Consider the following 22,538-nt stretch of genomic DNA (forward strand, 5'->3'; position numbering starts at 1 on the left):
GTTAAGACTCAAGACACTGTCACTCAATTCAGATTCTTTTCTTTTTGAAATATTCTTCAATCATCATCATTAGTATACACATACATTTACACACTATCTATCCGAAAATTTAAAGCAAGTATTTTTTGATTTTACATCGAAAATTTTTCTGGATAAAACACTTTCACTGCATTGACTTACTTGTGTTCTTCGTGTTCAATACAGTTTTTCAGAGTTTTTTTTTTATGGATGGAACGGTTGGCAAATGCATTGCAGATATGCGTTGAAAAGTGTAAGTTGGTCGAACACATTTTCTCCTATTCCGTATAAAATTTTCAACATTGATATTGATACAACGCAGATAAAAAGGTATATGTTGTGTATTAAAACGTTTTGCAAAGCTAGAGCATTTTCACAAGGTGCCAGATTTTTATTGAAGAAATTAAAGTTGCCAGTTTGTGGGATTTTGTATCCGTAAGACTATATATATAGTGACTATAGTGTGTAGCGGTATGTATATTGAAACCTTCCACTAGATTTAGATTTTTAATCGGGCTTTAATTAAAAATTATCGTTTGCAAGTTCAAAATGTTTTTATAATGCTAAAGAATGATATAATTTTACAAGACGAAAATGCAGCACCCGCAAAGTTTAAAATAAATCAAACAAGGATGAAACTGATTGCCTTTATTCGGACACAACAAGCAAGATACCAATTAAGCCTGATTTATTTCTCACTAACTATCCGATGACACCAAAGGTGTTGGCACCATAACTGTGTTCTCAACAGATCTTGTCAAACAAGATCAATTAAAGGATAAACCATATTTCATTCACGATAATGTGCTGATTCTCTTTCTTACTCTTTCCAACGCAATTTCATTTCATCATAGGGTATATCGATCTGCTATTGGTGGCCCGACCGAGGATAATTTATTGTGGGGCGAGGCATTGGTCACATCTCACAAATATCAGCAAACGAGTTCGTTCGATTGATTCCGATGGCGAACGCCGCCTTGCTCATGTATGGATCATGACTGTGATTTCACTCCATAATGGTATGCTAATGAGGCTCCAGTCAATGTAGAGTGGAAGATACTCACTTGTAAGGGTAAATTATGCATAACATCCCATGAGGCACGAAGTTTAACAGACAATTGGAGTGGTTGGTAAACTTCACATCACAGCACGAATTATAAAAGATAATTTCACTAATAGTTGAGCAGTTTTAGAACTACTGGAGGTTTTATGAAAATGAGATGATAAATTTCGGCTTTTTTGGGAAAGTATAAACACAATCCTCTTTTCACGAAGTTCTAGAACAGGAGTCACGGAGCGCTTGTGCGATAACAATTCTTTGGGAGCATCGAATTTTCAAGCATTCAACTCACAAATAATTTATAAATTCGCATAAAAAATTTACAGGACCATACAATTTCGACGAAAATTGTCAAATTTCATCTCAAAATATAAACCATTTTCTACAATAGAGAAAAGGGAGAAGCACAATTTTTTCTACCAATCAATATTGGATTGTATGCGTGGCTGCTTCTCACCCCTGTCGTTGTCGTTGGGATTTTTTTGATGCATAAACATCTCTGGCCCCGTTTTTGTTCGGAATGAAAACAAAGCCGTTGTACAGTGTGACGACTTATAACATAACCTGGTTAAAGTACCTTTTAAATGACCAACAAGGAGTATTGAACTCGGAACAGGTACAAGGAAGGGTCCAACATATATTTCGTGTGAAAAATTCATCCTTTGACATTTGTATTGTCATAATTTGTTTAAAGCCTACTTTAATGCAACGCTTATTATGGTATCGAATCGGTTTGTGCTGTTTATCAGACTTGATATAAAAAATAATAATTTTCGGCTAGTTTTTGAAAGATTCCGAAACATAAGGATCCTATTTTTGAAAAGCTAATAAATTTTCCTTTAGACAGTGCCAAATCTGTAGATTGGACGTTTTTTAAAATTCATGATTAAACATTGAAGGTTAAAAAAAAATATAAAAAAAACCTTTTCTATTCAATTTGAAATTTTAAAATAACATTTTTAAGTTTGTTGTTAGAATATGATATACACTTTAAAGAAAAATAAAAGCTATAATTACATTTTTAAAAACCCTTCTATGTCAAATGTAATTTAGATAACATTATTCGAATTTTTATACGTTGAAATTCTATCAAAAATACATTTCTCTACCGAACGGGCTGAAAATGAATTTTCAATATAATGGGTGCGATATCTACCCAGATATGGAAGCTGCTTCTCTGGCTTTCGATTGCAAGATTATATTTTTAGCACCTTTTCTATAGCAAAAGCATTGATTAACTGATAGTTCGCTGTGCCTTCTTGGAGCGTAAAATAAAATTAAAATAAATCTGTTGATTAGATGATAGTAACCAACATTGTAACAAAGTACAACATTATAGAGATTATGGTTTCTACGAATCATCGATTAGCCGCAGGAAAACATGAGAATTTACTCAGCAGAAATATGTATTTATAAAGTGACGTTCCGGTTTTCAGCCGAGTTCAACATAAAGCAAAAAAAGAGACGTGCAGGGCATTCGATTGACTTCCTTTCGGGCGCCTTTGATTTCACCAAAGGACAATTATCGGCACCATTAAGTCAGTCGATTAAAATTGCAATTTTTCTGCTGCTGCTGATGCTCGTTTAAGTAGCACCTCGCTAGGGAGCTCACGTACCTACTACTTTTCGCTTACGAGGATCTGACTGAGCCTCGAAGAAAATATTTTTTTTCAACCAACCAAGTGACATGGGGATGGTTGTAAAACAACAACACTGATCTGCGATATCACACGTTTTCCAATGCTTTGTAGCCTAGCATGCCAAGGCAATGCAATAAAAAATAGTAGGAACAGTTGGACTTATTAAATGGCAATAACGATGCGGCGATTATTGACCAGTCAATCAATCAAACGCGTAAATCAATGGGACGTCCTATGTTAAGCTAGCAAGTCAGAAATAAGCTTATCCACGATATCAAGTGCTTTTGGTACAGTGCGGTGAGGAGCGGCACAATTATATAAGGTATTCTGTGTTCGCAAAAGGCCCCGGCGGGAAGTGGTTTGGATTTGATCGACAATATTTGCCGTGCCATCGAATTTTACGATCGAAAGGTGCGAGGGGTTAATTACGCGTATCGATCTAATTATCTGTAATTTCTGAATATTACACATATTTTCAAAAGATTTTTCCTTGTCGATTTTTGTCGGTGACAGGAACCTTAACAGGGGCTATCACGTTTATTAGTATTAGTAGTTTAGTTGCAGTCTGAGTAAACTTATTTGTAGATTGTAAAAGTGTATAGGGAATATGGTATAACGCAACAAATACATTTTCTTACGTTTTTTTTTCCAGTCTCTGCTTGTGAAAATTTACGCTCGTAATGGAAATTTTGCCCCTTACATAGAAATGCTACGTCACTGAGCAGATTGCAATCAATCCCTGAGACCATCGATGCTTAATCACTCACCTGTTCGTGCTTTTTCAGGTATCCAAGTCGTGGAAACGTTTTATCACAAAATTGACAGCGATAAGTGCCGTCATTATTCTTGCTGTGGCTATTAGTGTGATTGTTGTTTTTAATTATTTTATTATTGTTGTCGATCCGGTTGCGTCTCTCGGTACGGCATTTGTCTCCGGTAGTACTAGCCCCGCTTACACCAGCTGAATCCCCATTCGGTAAAAGTACTCCAGTATCGCCGTCGTTGGTGATCGAGTTTGGCGTCGTCATGCCATCCGATATGGAGGGTGAAAAGCTCGACGACGTGTGCGAAGAGTAGAGCTCTGCAACATAAAAAAAAACACAACGTAGGTTTATATGAAGGACGAAACGGAAGTCATAATTAGATTGATGACTGTTACACGATGATAATCAGGTAATGGATTATTTATGATGGCAAATTTATATTGATGCGATGCTCCATTACACTTCCTTACGGATTTTGTTCTTGATGATAAGACTGGTTGTTGATCCTTTTTATTATCATACGGATTTGAATGAACGGATAAATGAGATCAAGAGAAATAACATATGGAAAAATATACATTTGCATCAATCACAATTTGTGGGGAAATCTCACGCCCAAGTATGAATCTTTGCACAACCTTCTTTTCTCATTTTTCTTGTGCAGATGTAGGTAGCTGAATGATGATGATAAGAGTAATTTATCGTAATCTAAGCTGAAATGATGCTTCAGTCATGTGTTTTTAAGAATGTTGCTATTTACGAAATCAGGAGATAAATGTGAAATTTTTGGAACGTGACTATTTATCGTAAAAATCTTACGTGGTATTCACACGCTACAAGCTGATTGGCGAAGCGGTTGAAGTAAAATAACATAATTTTAATTTTACGAGGGCGTTGTCAACGTCTGCAAAAATGGATGTAATCCCGAGCAAAGACCGAGATCAAAATGAAAACTTATTTGGTGTTGTGATCACGCTTTTAACGATTACTCAGGTTTATGTCGTTTTGGTCGTTTTAACGGTTAAAACAACCGGTGAACACTCGTGTTTATTTCAGTTCCCGTTGGACGTAATTTGTGATGAGCCCCGGTCCCTTTCAAATTGTATCATTATTTATGTGCGGTCCATATATTTGAAATGACGTTTCTCATTCATCTAGTGATGGCCAATTTTCATTCGAATTATTGATTAATCGATTAACGAACCGAAAAGTAAAATATTTGTAATCGGTTATATCATGCCGATAGAAGCATTAACTTCTTCAGAGGATCATCACCGATCGTTTCAAACATGTGCTGCACTCTCATTGGTAGAAAAATGACAGCACAGCGAACAAAAAATAATCTATTAGTTGTTAATCGAGTAATTAAAAAATGGGACACCCCTGATTTTGGTGTGTTTGTTTTGATAAAAATTTCATCTCTACTGAGGGGGCAGCAAAACCACAAAATTACCTTTAATACGGGGGGTATTCATTGGATGAAAGGGACCGTGAAAGAGGACACTAAAATAGAAAGTTTTTCTTCCGACAGTTTCATCTTAGTATTCATCTTTGGTTAAAATATCAAAATTGAGAACAAAAAATCTTCCAGTGACATCTCATTGAAAACTAATTCTGCTACCAGTGAGAGCAAACTGATAACAAAACGAGTATTAAATTTAATGTTCTGCTAAGGCAATGAAAACAGAACTGCAACAACATATTTTTGAAGAGCAAATGTTTCATCCAAATTTAAATAAAATGTGTTATCAAATTTTTCAATCGCCGAAACAGAAATTATATTAAGATTTCAGTTTCATGTTGTCTTATAAATTTGATTTCGATTTGCTGTCATTTTGATGCTGCACATTGCTCGGGATGTGTGTGTGGAAATCATCGCTTATATTTTGAATAGTTCTGCCAACATGTAAAAAATGACCACAACACACCCAACTAACAGCATCAGATATAGGCGTAGCCAGAGGGGGGCAGCTGCCCCCCTAAACCCAGAAAAAATGTCCATAGATTTTTTGTTCGCCCCCCGTTACGCTCTTGGCACCAGGCAGTGCAAACTTCCTTCACCTGTTACTGATGTTGGTTTGCCTGCATGAGTCTTAATATGCGGGCCAATCTAAGTTTAAAGCCATTGCTTGCATTTGGAACATATGTTGCTCTAAAACTGATTGCATTGTATGTACCAGCAGCACATACTTCATTATGTTGTGGAAATGGTCGGATGAATATTAGGGTAGGTGTTCTAGTAATAGTGGTGTATCTATAGTTGTGGTATGGGGGTTGTGCCGGAATAATAAGGGAACACTAGATAAAATTATTATTCACCGGTAGCTCTCCCAAAATAAAACATATTTGCATATTTCAAACATAAAATTAGCCCAAAATTACGGAAAACAATTAATTTTCCTGAACATTGTTCATATGATTGCACAGAAAAAAGTTCTTTATTTTAACTGTCGCTTAAAATCTCCCGTTGTTTAATTTTGAGCTGTACTGCCCTTTTCAGCATAGCATAATTAAAACGTTGTTTTTGTACAGAAATCAATCTTTAAGAAAATGATTCAAACTTTGATGATCGATTAAAAAAAAGTAGAATAGTCTGTACCTAGGGCCACGAACGGAAGCTTGACGTAGGACCGCTAGTGGACGGAACAAATGTGAAGAGCATTTAGTTCTTTTAATTGATCGTTCATCTATTATTTTAACTCTTTCCGTTTGTGAATTGTAGGCGTACCAAATTTGTAGTAATTTTTTTAAAGAGAAAGTTGATGAAGAGAATTGTTAAAAATCACTTGCACGCCTGCTTCCAAGTTTGGTTATAAGATTACATCTCTGGAGAGCATTTTGTGTGGCCGTTGGGGGCGTGTGGTTCTGAATATGGACAAACAGGCACAGATAAATTCTATTCTAACTCTTTACTGTAATAAGCTTTATGGTACTGAAAAGGGCCGTTTTGTTGCTAAAGTTGGTGATGATTTAACCTCCGAAACCGTACATAGTGCGTATGTCGCTTCAAAACGTAGACGACATCCATGGCCGCTTACGCTTGGCGTGTTCAGAGTAGGTAATAGCAGCATCACGGATCACATTTCCAGGAAACCCTTCACCACCTTCACACCTCGTGTTTTCTCATAGATCAGACCGGAGATAGTTTGACACCGCCACGGCGAGCCAGACGACGGATGATGGTTATCACGAAGAACCTTGCGATGACGGTTGGCGCCTCCTTTACCAAGACCTTTTCCTCCTTTGCCAATCTGTTGCTTGAAGGGCAGAAGAGTGGACTACCTAACCTTCCACCACCTTCCTACTGCTGCTATTGATGCAAAGCTGCCTGCTCACCAAGCCGTCCGAAGAGAAAATGAGTTGAGGCTAGACAGCAGCGCTGTTTTATATCATTTCAGGTTAAAGCATAATGATGTGCAACCAAGTGGTACTCGATTATGACGACTGGGTTTGGGAAGAACGTTTATTTCATGAAAACAGTGATAAAATTATCACTTTTTATTTGTACATTGGACAATGCTTGACATCACCACTTTTTCAATAGTTTCTTGTTGAAAATTATTGATCGGTAGTATTGCTATTGATGCGTGGAAAAATTTCTGTTTGATTAGTGATAAAATTATTGAAATTGGTCCAGGGGCAGCTGAGTTATTAATGTTCAAAATCTTTCATAATATTGTTACATGTTCCATTTTCGGTTTTCACAAAGTGTACCCCCATATAGAGATTAGTGACGTTTAACGCACGCACACTAGCGGGAGCAACGCCGTATAAATTTGTTTATTATTTTCCTCTGGCTAACCTAAAAAATGTATGAAAGTAGATCGGTCAAAATGAGTTTGACATCGATTTGTTATGTATTTTCCTCGGATATTCACTTACACGCTCTCACATATCGCACCAATACAACCGGACGTGAAAATCTCTATAGAAATCACAGACGTAGTCCTACGTCAAAATTTCTTCCGAGCTCCACCCTAAAACATGCACTAAATTTGTTGCTATAAGTATGCCTAAAAGGATTGTACACAATGTAGCTGCAACTCTCCTCAGTTCGGGACATAAAACCACTGCGACCAGCATCCCGTGTCCTTAGTTTAGTGCATGTCACATTATTCCATCACTATTAAGAAATGATGAAGTATTCGAGTTTTGATATAGTTGTCATTCTTGCCTTCATCGCAAGGAATCGATTCTAATTGAAAGGTTCCGCTATTTGTACTATTCGAAGAGTGAGTGCACCCTCCAAAGGCGCGCCCCTTTGTAAGTCAAAATTGGATTCCTTAGCAACAAATAACACCGATAATGACCATGCAACAGAACCCTAATCTTAACCACTTCAAACTAGGGAACAACTATCAGAAGATTAGCAACCACATACAGTCATCCCAGTATTATGGGTCAGGCGGTTCTGCGTGTTAATCTAATGGAAGTGACCCGTCATTGTGGGTGACTTATAATACTGGGGTGACTGTACATGAAGACTTACTAATTTTTTCCTTGTTTCAAGATCATCCTCGGTTCAAGAAACCCGAGGACTTATTACTATTATAATTATGTGTGTGTGTGTGTGTCATCCTCTATCCCTCACCCAGCCGGGGGCGTTGGACAAGTAGAACTGCGAATAATTTGATCAAATCTCATGCTCCGTAATGGTGCCCTTTATGTTGTGAAGACTAGTACTTCAAAAAGGGTAACTTTTGAGGCAAGACAGGGTGTCCTCAACAAGTTAAGGGAACAGGATGCACTAGATGTCCACAACAGGTACAGCAAAACATCACATAGACGCCCTTATTCACACTAACTACTCAGGGGGTAGAAGGTCAAGAAGAGCCACCGCCGCCAACTAAAGCTTGAACCGGGTACCTGGGACTCCCACGATATACCCGCGGCAATGGTCAGCAGACGATGCCCTGTGCGTATTTAGTATGTAATATGTTTTATTTGGATACACAAAATGTTTGAAGCCATGCGTCATCTAAACCATAATTTGCATCACCACAAATACACTTGTCAACAATCTTCAACTGGAACGTACTCACCAAATCACTTCACCCGGGAGCGCATTCCCGATGCTTCCACGCATATTTTTTTTTCCCTCCACTCCAACCACACAACAACCAAATATCACTTTTCTTCACTTTTCTTTTTCAAGTCACTCCGTGCACAAAAGCAATGCACATCTCAAAACCCTTCCAATAGATCAGCTCACTTCTCATCACCGCGTAAATAAACAGAAATTAAAATTTTCACTCGCGATGCCACAAATTTCTGGTCCGGGAGAAACAATCAAACCACGCCAATTTTGCAAACATGATGAATCATGTTTTCTTTCTCGATTCTAAAACTTCTCGGAAAGCGAGAAACCAACACTCACACACGTATAACCGTCCGGGAGGCAGAGTGCCAGCGCTAATCCAGCAAATGCAGCCGAAAACTATGAAAGCGAATGCACGCACAAAACAGAGAACGAACTTAACACACAACCGTATCCAAAGGCGTTAGAAACTCGACTCCCTTATTACTATTATAATTATCAAGACATAAAAATTAACAAGGACTAAGATGTGTACCTTTGATTACTGAAAAATCCTGTTCCCCCAGTTTGAAATAGTCAGGACTAGGAAGCGGTGGTAGATCTTACTTCCCGTAATGTACCACGAAAAGGTGATCCACGTTAAGGGGCATTCGGGGCTTAATGTTAATCGGTCCTAAACTAACATATTGTTGACAAGTTATTAAAACAAATAAATTTTGCAGTCAATCTACCTTTTTTTTTAAACGTGATACACTACAGCCTATATTATGATTTAGAGTATCTAGATATCAAACCTCATACATATAATTTCCTGTGAAACTAGATGCATGGCATCTTATATCTAGTTAGGCTTTATCACGTTATATAGGATGTAATGTGAACGTATATAAGGTATGTTTAAACAGCAATTGTAGAAATTAATTTTAGTTTGTAAATATATTTATATGACAAATATAATATTGCAAAGATTTTAATGAAATAATGAAATTGGGTTGTTAGCGGAATGCTTAAATAAAACAGCAGTGTCTTGTACTCGACTAATTAGTACAAGGCACTGAAGAAGTCTGCACATTGTAAAAATACGCGAAATACGCGTATCTGTCAAGGATAAGCAAATAAAGTAGTGGAATTAAATGGAAATTACTAATCCTTCTCTCTCTCAGTATACAGGTATTCCACTAAGACGACCACATTCATCAGGATAACTTCAGCATGTTTTATAGTTCAGTACTGGCTGTGCATGTGTAGACTAGACTAGATTAACTTCATCAAGTTTTATAGATGTTGAGAGAACGTAGAATTTCATTAAACAATGTTGAAAATTTGTGAACTTTAGAGAAATTATGTGAATTTTGTAGAAGAGGAACTTTGATGAAACTGAGGGATTTTTCTTTAACTTCATTGAACTTGTAAAAAACATCAAGGATTTTGTTCATATCACATCGTAGAAATTCAGGAAATTTAATACAAATTTGGGGAACTGCGTAAAGCGTCAGAGAATTTTGAAGAAATCCAGGGTGCTTTGTAAAAAATTGGGGAAGGTTTGTATAATTGGGAACCTTCTACAAGTTTGGAAACTTTGTTTGATTTAAGAAACCTCTTTAAATTTCTTTTAGCTTCAGGGCACTTCGTTATAATTTAATCGACTTATAATAGATCATGAAATTCTGTGGAAATTCAACGAACTTTGTAAAACTACAAGTTTTTTTTTTGAAAAAAACTAACAACAATTTAAAAAGTTTAGGAAACATTATAGAAGTGTTCACTCTACTACTAATAGTAATTCTGAGTACTTTATAGAAGTCATGCTAACAATTCAAGGAACTTCATAAACATTCATAGAAGTATTGGAAATATTTTTAAGCTCAAAGAACTTCGTAGAAGTTCAGCCAAAATTGCAGACGCTCAGCGAACTTCGTCGAAGTCCAGAGAATTTTGAACTGCAGAGTTTGATTTGAGATTTTTGTTTTGCCAAGATGTTTTGGAAAATTCGTAGAGATGGTTCAAGGTTTTTCCTCAAGTTTGCAGAAGGTCATAAATTAAGAGATGAACTAGCCTATGGCTAAAAATCTCTCTAATAAAGAAAAAAAAAAAACAAAAAAAGAAGTCATAAATATTCTGAGATCTTGGTAAAATTGAGATAACTTGGGAAAAATTATTATTGAACTTGGAAGAAGTTGATAGAGCTTCGTTGAAGTTGAGAAAATTTAAAAGAATTAAAGAAAAGGGACAATTAAAGGAACATTATTGGAGCAATTTTTCCGCCCCTCAGGAATTATTCAGTGGCAAATTCCCCCATCGCCAACTGCCAAGTACGGCACTGATAATGATGTAGACTTTTAGAATGCTTTATAACCTTGATAAAATTTACAATGTTGCTTGAACTAAGTCGTGCTGAACAGTCTGCATGCCATATCGAACGACAACATCCAACGATGTGTGAACTTTGTACCCTCTAGTGGAATGGTAGTTTGTAGTACTTTCTGATATGTATACCGCAAAGATACATACAGAAGGCTAGGGTTGCTTTTGAGAGTGCACGAAATATAGGGAGATCTAACCAGATAAGTCAACACCCCCAAAATCCGAGTTTTCAATTCAAATGTGAAATCTGCGAGACATGATATATACCAGTCAAAAGTTGCAGGTCTTCATCAACCGATGCCTACGGTATGTAATTCATGCCTGGTGGACTCACAGCTGGATCTCGAATGCTGAACTCCATCGTCGATGTCATCAGAAGCCGATATCAACAGAATTTCAAGAACGTAAGTGGAGATGGGGTTGGAGATGAACTAGCCAGTTGACTAAAAATCTCCCTTATAAAACTTAAAAAGTGGAGATGGGGCGCAAACGAAATCTGCAAGCAGTCGCTGGATTGTATGACATCGTAGCAGAGAGTGGGGATCATGGCGGAGGAGCCTCAAGCAGGAAATAACGGAAGTCAACGAAAATTTGAACTGGACCCATGTGTGGTGAGACGTTTTTTTTTTTTATAACGTTATTAAAGAGAAATGTGGTGAGACGTTACCACATGGTAAATATCTGTCTAGAATATAAACATCATAAAAGAATAACATGTACTGCAAAATCTTCCATGTTTGCCCTATACATCATTAGTAGTGTGCAGGATACATAAGTGAGGGAGTGAGAAAGATAACCACAAATCCGAATAAAAACCATAAGATGTATCATTACTATTATTAACGTTCCTTTCCGGTTGTAATCACCATAAGATGCATTATTTGATTATAATACTATGATACGTTAAACACATATTTCAAGCATATCTTATCTTATCTTATCTTTTCTTTCTTTAGAACCATATACGGAATCTTATCTTATCTTTCTTTAGAACTATATACGGAATGTACCATGTTGGGTGACGTTTCCCTGAATGACAAATGAACAGTGCCTTGAAGTTTAAATCAGCATTACTAACTTGCTAGCTGACTACTACCAACAATCAATACGAAACTAACGATTTTAAATTGGCTCACCACTTTAGTAGCCTATTGGTCCCAAGCAAACGATTAACGTACCCTATTCTTATTGAAATTCTATTACTACACTATGTTTGTTTTGATTCGCTATGAAAGTTTGACAGATAACATCAGGGGTGTGTGGATTCATGCAGAACATGCAGGGGTGAGTGAAATAGCTTGGGACTGCTTGGGACCGTTGTTCTGGTACTGAGTGAGCCAAAAATAATAATGATTTTCTTCGGGACCCAGTAGTCTTAGAGTTACCTCTATGCTACTACTATCTCACTGATGTATCATCCCACTGTACATGGAGCATAAAGGTTATGGTTGAGCAGCGTAGTCACGTACACCATTACACAATCACGTATAAAAGTATTCCAGTGTGTAATGCATCAAACGACTTTGATTTTGGCATCAAAACTAAGAAACGTTTTTTAACCTCAATCGATATCTTTAGCAGAAAGCATCGAAGTTTTTTGGCGTTCCTGGTGTTTGACGTCTGCTGCATTAAAAGCAGGTGGAGGTAGGTGATAAATTAATTCTTATGATCAGTACAATTATTTATCTCTCTATTTCCCGTTTCATTTAAAAAAAACACAAACATGCCCGAATAGCTGGATAACTAGACAGCTGACGATGCCATATATGCGGCCACCAGGTTATATTTTCAGGATAAGGTAATCGATAAAATTTCTGAATGTTTTGTTTTGTTTCATGTTTCTTTTCAGTTTCTCGGATTTACAATAGTTTTCGGCAACAAGTGGATTCAAAACCCCAAGTGCAGCCAAAATTGGTGCGGAAAATACTCCGGATAGGCAACAACCTAATGAAACCTCGGATGAAAAAAGGAAAGGTTAAAATACGGTATTATTCTGATGTTTGTATAAATTGAATTGTAAAAAATAGAAACAAAATCATCAAAATCATACCTGAATTCGTTGATTTATTTGCATTGCAAAACACAATATTACAAGTTCTAAATAATGATAACGGGTACAATAATTCATATCGTATTACCTTAAATAAATGATAACCTGCATTATCAGACAGTAAAAAACTGGATGATAATAGGATCATTCCGTGAATAGTTTAGGGAAAAAGATGTCCCAGAAAATATGAGTTTATATATGGTAACCATACTTTACGACCTATTGAGTTTATGGTAGAATCTTACATTATTATAATAGTTATCATCCATACGATTCAGGGTGTATGATTATTTTATGATAACATGTATCATCTTATCATTCACTTTAATAATTTCACGACGATAACTGGTGTCCCGAGTAGCACATGTCCGATACCAACAGTTGCAGAAACTTGTTTATGACTGGAATAAGTCATAAAGGAGTTTCCACAACCGGTTTACAACAAGTGTGCTACTAGGGGTAGTAGCCTTACAATACTTGTTTATTCGGGAAGCCACTTGGAGATCACCAGAAAATTCTGAATTTAAACTATCGTGTAAAATCTCCCCTAGTTAAATTTTGAGCTACAGTTGGCATAAACAACGAAATCGTTTACAAGCTTGAATACAATATTGTTAATTTAAGCGATATTGCGCTTAAACACTCGCAGAAGTGTACATAAATTTTTCAAACGGTGTACTCAGATGAAAGAGCTGAGTAACCTCAATTTTAAGAAATTTCTTTTTGATCTTAGCCAGGAGTTTTCAACCTTTTTTGTTCCATGTCCCTCTTACCAAATATTGCTCAAAACAGTTCCCTATAAAAAAGTTAGTTATTGTGAATTTTACAAGTAGACTCCTGTGTCGAAAATATTCCCAAATTTTTTTTTTCGCTTAATTAAAAATTAATATTTTTCTATCACTTTTTTCGGTGCTATATTTCGCCAGAATATTTTGAAGATTATAATAATGAATGTGAACGGTGGAACAAGAGTTAAATGTTTTTTTTTATAATCATATTGAAATAGTTTTCACCGGTCACCTTAAATGTTTAAGTATGCAGTTGAAATTTCGGTTGTTTCAAACGGAAAAAAATAATGCAGGCTGCAACTTACAAGCAAGTTTATCCAGATTGTATAAACCCTCCACAAGATGATTTTCTAGACGTAATGCATTTGGGAAAGCAAACTTTATTCGAAAAATAAGCTAACATAAAAATTACAAAATTATTTTAGAAACTTTCCGCTGACCACATAACAGAATCTGTTCATGTCGTGAAACATTGCTGATTCTGAAGAACTGCATTTGCATGAAACATGTGCAGAGGATGTAATATATCCAACCTTACATTGGATATAAGAGAAGTTTGTTTTGCGTGTAGTTATGCCACATTTGATGCAGTTTCATTAAGAAGTATTATTCAAAATAACGTTATTTTAACAATCAATTGTTACATGTATCGATTTTAAAAACAACAGATGAACCAGCTGTGTTGCTAAAATTGAGATCACATTGTAACATCCATCAAGCGAGTTGTCTGTCCACCATGGAGGTCCAGCATCTGACTAGAATCCAGCGGTTGAATACGAACTGTTTATCCCTTCATGGTGGACAAAAGACCTTAGCGTTGATAAGTAGTTCAAGAAACCACGTTAAAGGGAATTCCAGAAGTCATTAGGGGGTAAAAGTACCTGACTATGGGTGTATGATTAAAAAAAAAACAATACCGGCTTTCTACATTGTCAGAATGTATAATAGGTCGCAAAAACCTTACGTCTTTTGTGATACTCTTTTACTGATTGCTGTTAATTGAGCTCATTCTTATGACTGGATTAATAAAATCGTTTTTAATTCAATTGACTTCGAAGCTCAAGTGTTCTCGCAGGTCCCTCTTCTTTTCAATTTCGCCAGAAGTTACCATTAAATTACCCTACTGTATCGCGTGTACAAACAAACACACGCTCGGTATGGATACCGTCGAAAGTGAGGCGAACATGTTCCCCTAGCGAAAAGTAGCAGCTAATGAGGATGTGGAGTATTTAATCCACATTTTTATCACATCAGTCATCGAAACGGACTAAAGGTCAAGCGACACTCTTCCGATGAGCCTGGATTTATCTCTGGTAGTGTGCCGATTCATACTTCTTCATCAGTGCCCCTTGATGAAGTGATATATCGTCTTAATCTTGATATTAAACTAATGTCATAATTGCTCTCGCTGGTCACGCTTGTTTGATGAAGCGTATATGTTTACATGTGGTCTTTTGCATCGAGTTTAAGGAGAAGGAAAAATGTTTCAAACGAGCAGCACACTCTTTATTTTTATCGTTCCTATTAGTGGCTCTTCAACGCGCGCCACCAGAAGATTGAGGAAGTGTGCTTTTAATTGGCGTTTCCTCTCGGTACAATTAGTAGTAATCGTATTTAAATGTGGTGTCATGTGTTAGTATAAGTGGAGGGAAGAAAGAATGGACTTTATAAACTTAGCTAATTTTTAACTCACGGATCATTGTACAAACATTTGACACTATTCACTAATAATCGCCATTAGCGTTTGTCCGTAAGCTACGTAGACAAGGGGGAATACAGATGCGAATACAGAAACATGCAGATAAATTCTCTGTAAATCATCAACATAAAAGTCATGGTACATCTATGTAAGAATATCGATGGTATATTATACTAAAACACAAACAAAAAATGCTTAGCAAGGATACCATATTAAAATACACATTTAAATAGTGAATAACATAACTCTACATACCAATAAAATCATCAAAGATTTTCGATTTAAAGAAAGCTAATTGCTATTTTTTGCTCTTGATAAAACACTGGCCAATCTAGTTATTAGGTTAGACCTTCGGAAGGGAACTAAAGCCGTTGGTCCCCAGTCCATGAGTTTATGGGTCGATAGGTAGAGTCCAGGTGTAGAAGCTGCCTTTCAAGCGTCGGTAGCATTGGTACCCAGTACGGAAAACAAGATCGACGAAAAAAGGCTTTATATTTCATAGGTGGATTATTGGTTTATGATCCTATTGATAGATGCTGGCTCTGAGAGACCTCAAAATCTTATTTTATGTGTCATGTAAAATTGAGGTTTTATTAACAGAAATTTTTTTTTCTCGACGAAAAGCTTGTTTGAATGAATAGCATTTTGCATTTTGCACTTAGGAATTTTATATCATATTTGTTGCTTGGTCTCAGTTCATCGATATTTGTGATGAATTTGTTTATAATGTGTGTGCTTTCTTGGTCGTACCATAAAACGGTGTGAAATAGATTCCAACATCGTTCTATTTGCCTTTCGGTACAATCCTATTTGATGATAATGTTATAAGAGAATTCATTCTGTATTTCATTAAGTAGTTTTCTTTGGAAATTGGCAACGTTTTTCGTAACAACTGATGCTTTCTACCACTCTAAAACAATAAAGTAAACTTGATAAAATATACAATTTTGAATTGTTTCACAAAATCTTAACATTAACAGTATTTCTTCTGGGGCTGTGTTTTCACAAACTGCCTTTTTCACTAAATTTTTGGGTCACTGAATCCTGATTGACTTTCACATATTAAACATGTGAAAAACTGAGTGGCCTAATAAAAAAAACATTGTCGAATGATAACCCAATTTATTTCACTATTCCACAAATGGTTTGGATGATACCCGGAGCATGTCGTTAAGCAAAATAACCATAACACTTTTATTAGGAGTTACTTCGATAATACTCGTTGAATGTAGAAAAACATGCGTGAATCTCAAACAATTTAGTTCAAGAAATATGAAACTTTGAATGAGTATATAATCAGAAAACGTTGATTTTTTTATGGCTGTTTCGGAAATACATTTCATAAGTGAAACAGGCGAAAACAAGAAAATTGCTTTTCAAATATGTTTGGAAAATATGTAACTCATACTATATAAAAACTCTATACGATATCAAGGCAATATCCTAAGCTACAATATGGAACCAAATTTGGAAAAAAGTGCAGAGAGTAATGAATTTGCTTATCATGCTTTGTGAAAAGTGAATCCATATCTAATGCACTCTTCCCACTAACAAAAACGTCCTTGCTGAGTCAACCATGGAGATACAGAGGTGTTCTCGGTCCCTATATACTTAAAACCAATTCTCGAGCTCGGCAGAAAAAAAAATCTGATTTGAAACGGCAACTTATGATTAGTACAAATTAGTATTTTTTGAGATTCGTCAAAATATTTTGTCCAAATTTCGGCAACTAGCACAAATGTACCAATATTTTAAATAGTAGTTTTATGAGCATAAGATCAAACAAAATTAATACCGAAATCAGCAAATGCATTTACTGAGATTGTCCTCATGCATTACCGAATTTCGGTAGTGCGGCTGTCAAAAACACCTGCCATATTTTTCTTTAGCTTTAGCGTAAAACATACAATTTATATGAAATTGAAGACAAGATTGTGGAACTTATACCGGATTTTGAGACCTATGATCAAGATTTTTAGCAATGTATAATGTTCTCAAAAGTGTGAAAGAATCGCGTAAGCATTTGTTATCTATTCCGTAAGTGCCTGCCAGAGTACACCCTCTTATAAGATGGTATGTTTGTACACTTATTTATTCGTCATCAAACGTTGACCATTTCAGGATGTCTGGATTTTATGCAGTTGCTTGCCACTGCCACTGCCGGCAACAAATTTATTAAATTTAAATCAGGTCGTAGTTTTTATTGTGAAATAATTTCACTCGTTATTCTTCTTTTTAAACAAAAACGAAAAATCGATAGCAAAATAACAGCTTACAATTTACCGAAATTTGCTTTTGCCGAGTAGTCAGTTAAATGTTTTGCTGATATTTTCCATAACTATTATTTTTGGGATTGCCTTTTGTGACAGACTTTTGTTTTGCCGAGATAGTTGCCGAGCACTCAGCGTCAGCGGTGCCAATTTCGGCAATTGGTTTGCCGAGATTCGTTGGAAAAAAAACTTAGCTTGTAGTAACAACGGGTGTTGAACTAACAATCCTTTCTTTCTCCGATGTCCGTAATTGATCTTGACCTTGATTCACCGGAGTTTGCACACTGAGAATGAATTGCTTATCCTAAGCCCCATTCATATGGTTCTTGTGCAAATTCGCTAGCTCTGATCAATCACGGAGTAGCAGCTACGAATTGATGGTCGTCAATTATCAAACTCATGGACAGACTGGTAAGGGTAAATTATTTGTTTTCCTAAAATCGGCCAAGTGACCCCAAGTATCCAGTCAGTTCGTTAATTCTCTTTTGTGCAATTCGATATACGGTTAATATAGAGCTTCCAAACTTTATATCAGCATTATATTGTGAAAATGGCTAATTAGCGGGCTTCTTGATTACTTTGGACTATTTGATCTAATTACCTTCGGCCATCGAGATCTAAATTTTCGCAACACGACACTAAGGATTTTAATCTAAAAATACTCGACGCTGTCTATAACCCAACTCAATGTTTCTTATTTCAATGTGGCTTTAGAATGTGGAAGGCAAGCCTTTCAGACATTTCTGTTTAACCGTTATGTGCCTGACATACATCACAAACAGAGCAATGTGCATGGATCTTAAGATTAGCATAGCAGTTTTGCGAGGCTACGAAACTTGAAAAGGAAAAGTGTTCAAAATAGTCTGGATTTCCATCTACAGACAAGTCTACAGAGAGATTTTTTTTGAATATCACTTCCCGAGCAGGAACGAATATCTCGATACTTTAAATTGGTATGGATGAGCCTGACATTGAGGTAAAACAAAAAAAAATAAAATGTTCCCACAATACCATTCCAATACCGAATTATGCCAAATAACAATATCGCACAGGTATTCTTTTGGTATCCAAATAACATTTTTTGTTATTTACAAAGTATTTTACATGCAATTTTGTTGGTATTATTCTTTGGTATTTTACCTCCTATGTCATGCTGATCAACACCAAATTTTGCAATCAGATCAGAATTAGGTATTCATTAGATATTTTCTCCTGCTCGGGTTTTGGATGTCAACACAGACACCTTTTCCAACTTTGCAGTAGCTGGGCATGCAGTGGAGAAATTTGAAAGTTTATTGTATCTATTTGGGAACTGATGATTGGCGGTGTAATCTGTCGTTCAGGCGTATTGTGTGTGCCACAAAGTAAGGGTTTGATTCCCGCTGAGCCGGTAGAGTTTTTCGTAAAAGAAAATTTATCTATTGGTCTTCTGGGTGTAGTTTGTGTTGTCCGTTGATTAGTATTAAATGTTCAGACTGTAAAAAGTCTGGTTGAAGACGGTGTCAATTGTTTTTAACTCGGCAGCCAGATCGCGTCAGACAGCGGAATCAATCATGGTGCACGACTAGTCTTCACAACTTTCCGAAATATTTGGTGATCAAACCAGATTAGTCAACGCACTAACATTCGTACCAGCGAAACGTAATGCGTAGGTAATCACCAATCGATGCCTAGTATATAAATTTTGCCTTGCCTTAACTCTTCGATGGGTATAAATAGCGAGACCTTTCAGTTAGAATCGGTTCCTTTCGATGAAGGCAAGAGTGACCACTGTATCAAAACCGATACAATGATGGAGTGATACGACATGCACTATACTAAGGACACGGGATATGCTACGATAGATCAAGGAGGAGAAAAAAAACAAAAAATCTTGCTTGATGGCCTCAAAATTGGATCTCAGATGCCTATACACCTAATTCTGTGCATCTGATGCATCTGAAATGCATCTAAGTTAACAGCATGCAATAAGCTTATATGCGATAAGCAATAAGCTTAAAAAGAAGAAGAAGATGATGATGAAGAAGAAGAAGAAGAAGGAAGTGCTGCAAGAAATCTGGTAGAAGAAGATGCAAGTGTGGACGCTGCATTAGAAAATGGCAGGACATCGCAGTAGCGGCAAAACCAGGGACTCATGGTGTAGGAGTTTTAACAAGGAAATCAAGCAAGTCGAAAGAAATTTCAGCTGGACCTAGGGCAAAGTAAAACTAAGTATGCACCCAGTATAGCAATCTTATGCCTTGTTTAGACTATAGAGTTATAACATGTCACAAGGGTGTTATAATAATTATCGACAAGTAAACTGCCATCAGGATAGCCTAGCAATATGTTATAACTCCGTAGTGCGAATATAGCATTACACGTTGGCACACCACTGGATGTGCTCAGGATCTATGCTTGAGAGAGTACATTTTTATTTTATTAAATGTACAAAAACATCGACCAACACTCATTTTATTGAATTTATTTTTCTGTCGACAATTCTAGAGGGGCTACTCTGCGGTATAGAAGAAAACTTAAACACCACAGGAGCGTTAGTTTGTGTACTTGAGGATAAAAGTGGACAAAATAATCGTATTTGTCAAAAGAAAGTCAATAATAACAGAACGAAAAGGATGATGCTCTATCCATGCCAAAAGCTTTACAAAGTGAAAAGTACAAGTTCAAGATGAGGTTTGTCTTTCTTTAGTCTATTTTAGATCATTAAAATGTATTCAAAGGGCCAGAAAAAAAAATGATTTGTTTTCCGTTAATCTTGTTTTCCGTACTGAGTACCAATGTTACCGACACCAGGGAGGCAGCTCTCACATTTGGACCCTACCTATCGAGCCATCAAGTCACGGGCTGGAGACCAACGGTTTTACTTCCCTTACTTCCTGAAGGAAGGCGGGATCAGATATGTTATGCCTCAGAAAATCCCGACGGCGCCGACTGGGATTGAATCCAGGCGCTTTGGAATGATAGGTTAACACGCTTACCACTACACCACCGGCGTCTCTGAACAGAAATCGTTTTAATGTTGATCAATTTTACGTTTTTCAAATCAAGAGTGAATTTTCACTGCTTTTGTAAACATAGATTAATCAAACGTTAATTTGTCCAAACTATTAGCTCGCCCACGTAAATGACACAACCATAATGTTGGGGAAACTTTACCTTACCTGATGGTGGTGTTAGTTTGCGTGGTCAAGCTAAGAGGCTGTTCATTAACTACGTAGATATTTTAGGGGGGATGGAGTTTGCAATTATCCTATTCCCATACTGCGTAGACATCTGTATGGACAATTGTCTACGCATGGAGAGGGTGGCGGGGGGGGGGGGAGGGTGGTTAAAAGTCCCGAAAAACTGTATACGTAGTTCATTAAGCCACTAAGAGTATAGAAAAATTAGCGTCAGAATATTTGCTTGAAAAGGCAGATACGGCTATTTGAAAAATCACTCTTGAAATACAGTTTTATTATATGTGGTGTTCAGACGGATCTGACGGTTTTCTGGGAGCTAAAATGATTAAAAAAAAACTTCATGTTTTTCTTCATAAGTACGTACGTACTAACTGAATGTTAACGCATGTTTATTCTATGAGCACTTTGATACTTAATATTTGACGTTGGCTTTCTATTCCTATACCATTCGGTAAACATAATGATACACTATACACAGTGATGCTTTCAGAAAACCTTAAAACTACCGTTCCGATGCAAGATCGTTTTAAATTAACATGGGTGTAATTTCACTATGTGGTTGTGCTATGATGCTTTATTTTATTTCGAAATTTTTTTATAGATTTTTTAACGCTTTATTATAAAGATATTACATCGATTGTCATTCGTGGAAAAGTCACTAAGCACGTATACACATATTTCACTTGCTTTTATAGAGAAAATAATGTTGTAATAAATGTTGTAAATAATGTTATAATTGTTCATCACTTTTTACGCATTGAAATCACTCGATTTTCGTCCTTACTCGTATCTTTCATCAGAACAAATTACTCACTAATAGTGCACATGCTCAGATGTTGCCTCTCAGATCCAACATGCTTTGTTTATCATTCCTTTGTAAGCTGTATATACGAACATTTTGACATGAATTCATTGTATCATCAATTTTCTTCACCTTGGCTCATCATCAGTGGGTAGTAGTCCTTGCTGCTTTGCTGTATTCTTTCAATCAACGTTTCCAATCGCAAACTAGGTCCACGGTATAACATTCTCATGGCCATAATACGACCCACAGGAATTCAGTAAGCACTATTCTAAACTAAACTATTACATACTATCACTGCAAGCACTTTTTGAATAGTGACATTTTTTATTCAGTTCAACAGTTCACCTTATTAGAGCATCAATACTTTACATGTACTTTTGAAATTTTAGTAGTAACATATCACTCACACATGTGTAAATATCACTATGCTCCAATCTTAAACCCCAACAAACCCAAATGTGTCCAACGCACCCAACGAATGACTGGTGACTGAGCTCTGTTGGGACGCTAGCGCCCAACTATATACTGAAGAAAGTAACGTATCACATAGCACCGAACGGTATGGAACAGAAACTTTATTCACTCGTCCACAACCCACACTGAACCTATGATTCAGGGTTTTTTTGTTCTTCTCTCACTCTCTGATTATCTCTTAGCTCAGAAGCCGAGGGACTTTGCTCTTATGTTGGTGGCTCACAAACCATCCATCCGTGCCGTGTGCTATGCAATTGAATTGGTAAATCCATTTATTCAAGCGCCCGTTGGATATGATGCTTCTGCCTTAGTTGCTCCGATACCAATGCTTGCTACGTTTCGTTGGAGAGCGAACCCCGAGGAGAGCCAAATAGCGGCACAACGCC

General features: G+C 36.6%; 1 protein-coding gene across 2 annotated transcripts in view; it reads right to left on the reverse strand.

Moving 5' to 3' along the window:
• The window catches only part of L (Lobe), a 36,737-nt gene extending 14,809 nt beyond the window's left edge, over positions 1 to 21,928 (reverse strand). Inside the window, exons 1-2 of one of the 2 annotated variants that reach the window (XM_065235990.1) lie at positions 21,808 to 21,928; positions 3,486 to 3,799 (exon numbers count right to left, since the gene is read on the reverse strand). In XM_065235990.1, coding sequence (XP_065092062.1) covers positions 3,486 to 3,799; positions 21,808 to 21,913 — 420 coding nt within the window. In that variant the 5' untranslated portion in view covers positions 21,914 to 21,928. Of the gene's footprint in view, positions 1 to 3,485; positions 3,800 to 21,687 lie in introns of both variants that reach the window. The other variant, XM_065235991.1, reaches the window with a different exon arrangement.
• Positions 21,929 to 22,538: the final 610 nt, after the last annotated feature.

Source organism: Ochlerotatus camptorhynchus, unplaced genomic scaffold, assembly GCF_037179485.1.
Source record: "Ochlerotatus camptorhynchus isolate MF236.1 unplaced genomic scaffold, CSIRO-AGI_Acam_v1.1 ptg000513l, whole genome shotgun sequence".
Taxonomy (NCBI): domain Eukaryota; kingdom Metazoa; phylum Arthropoda; class Insecta; order Diptera; family Culicidae; genus Ochlerotatus; species Ochlerotatus camptorhynchus.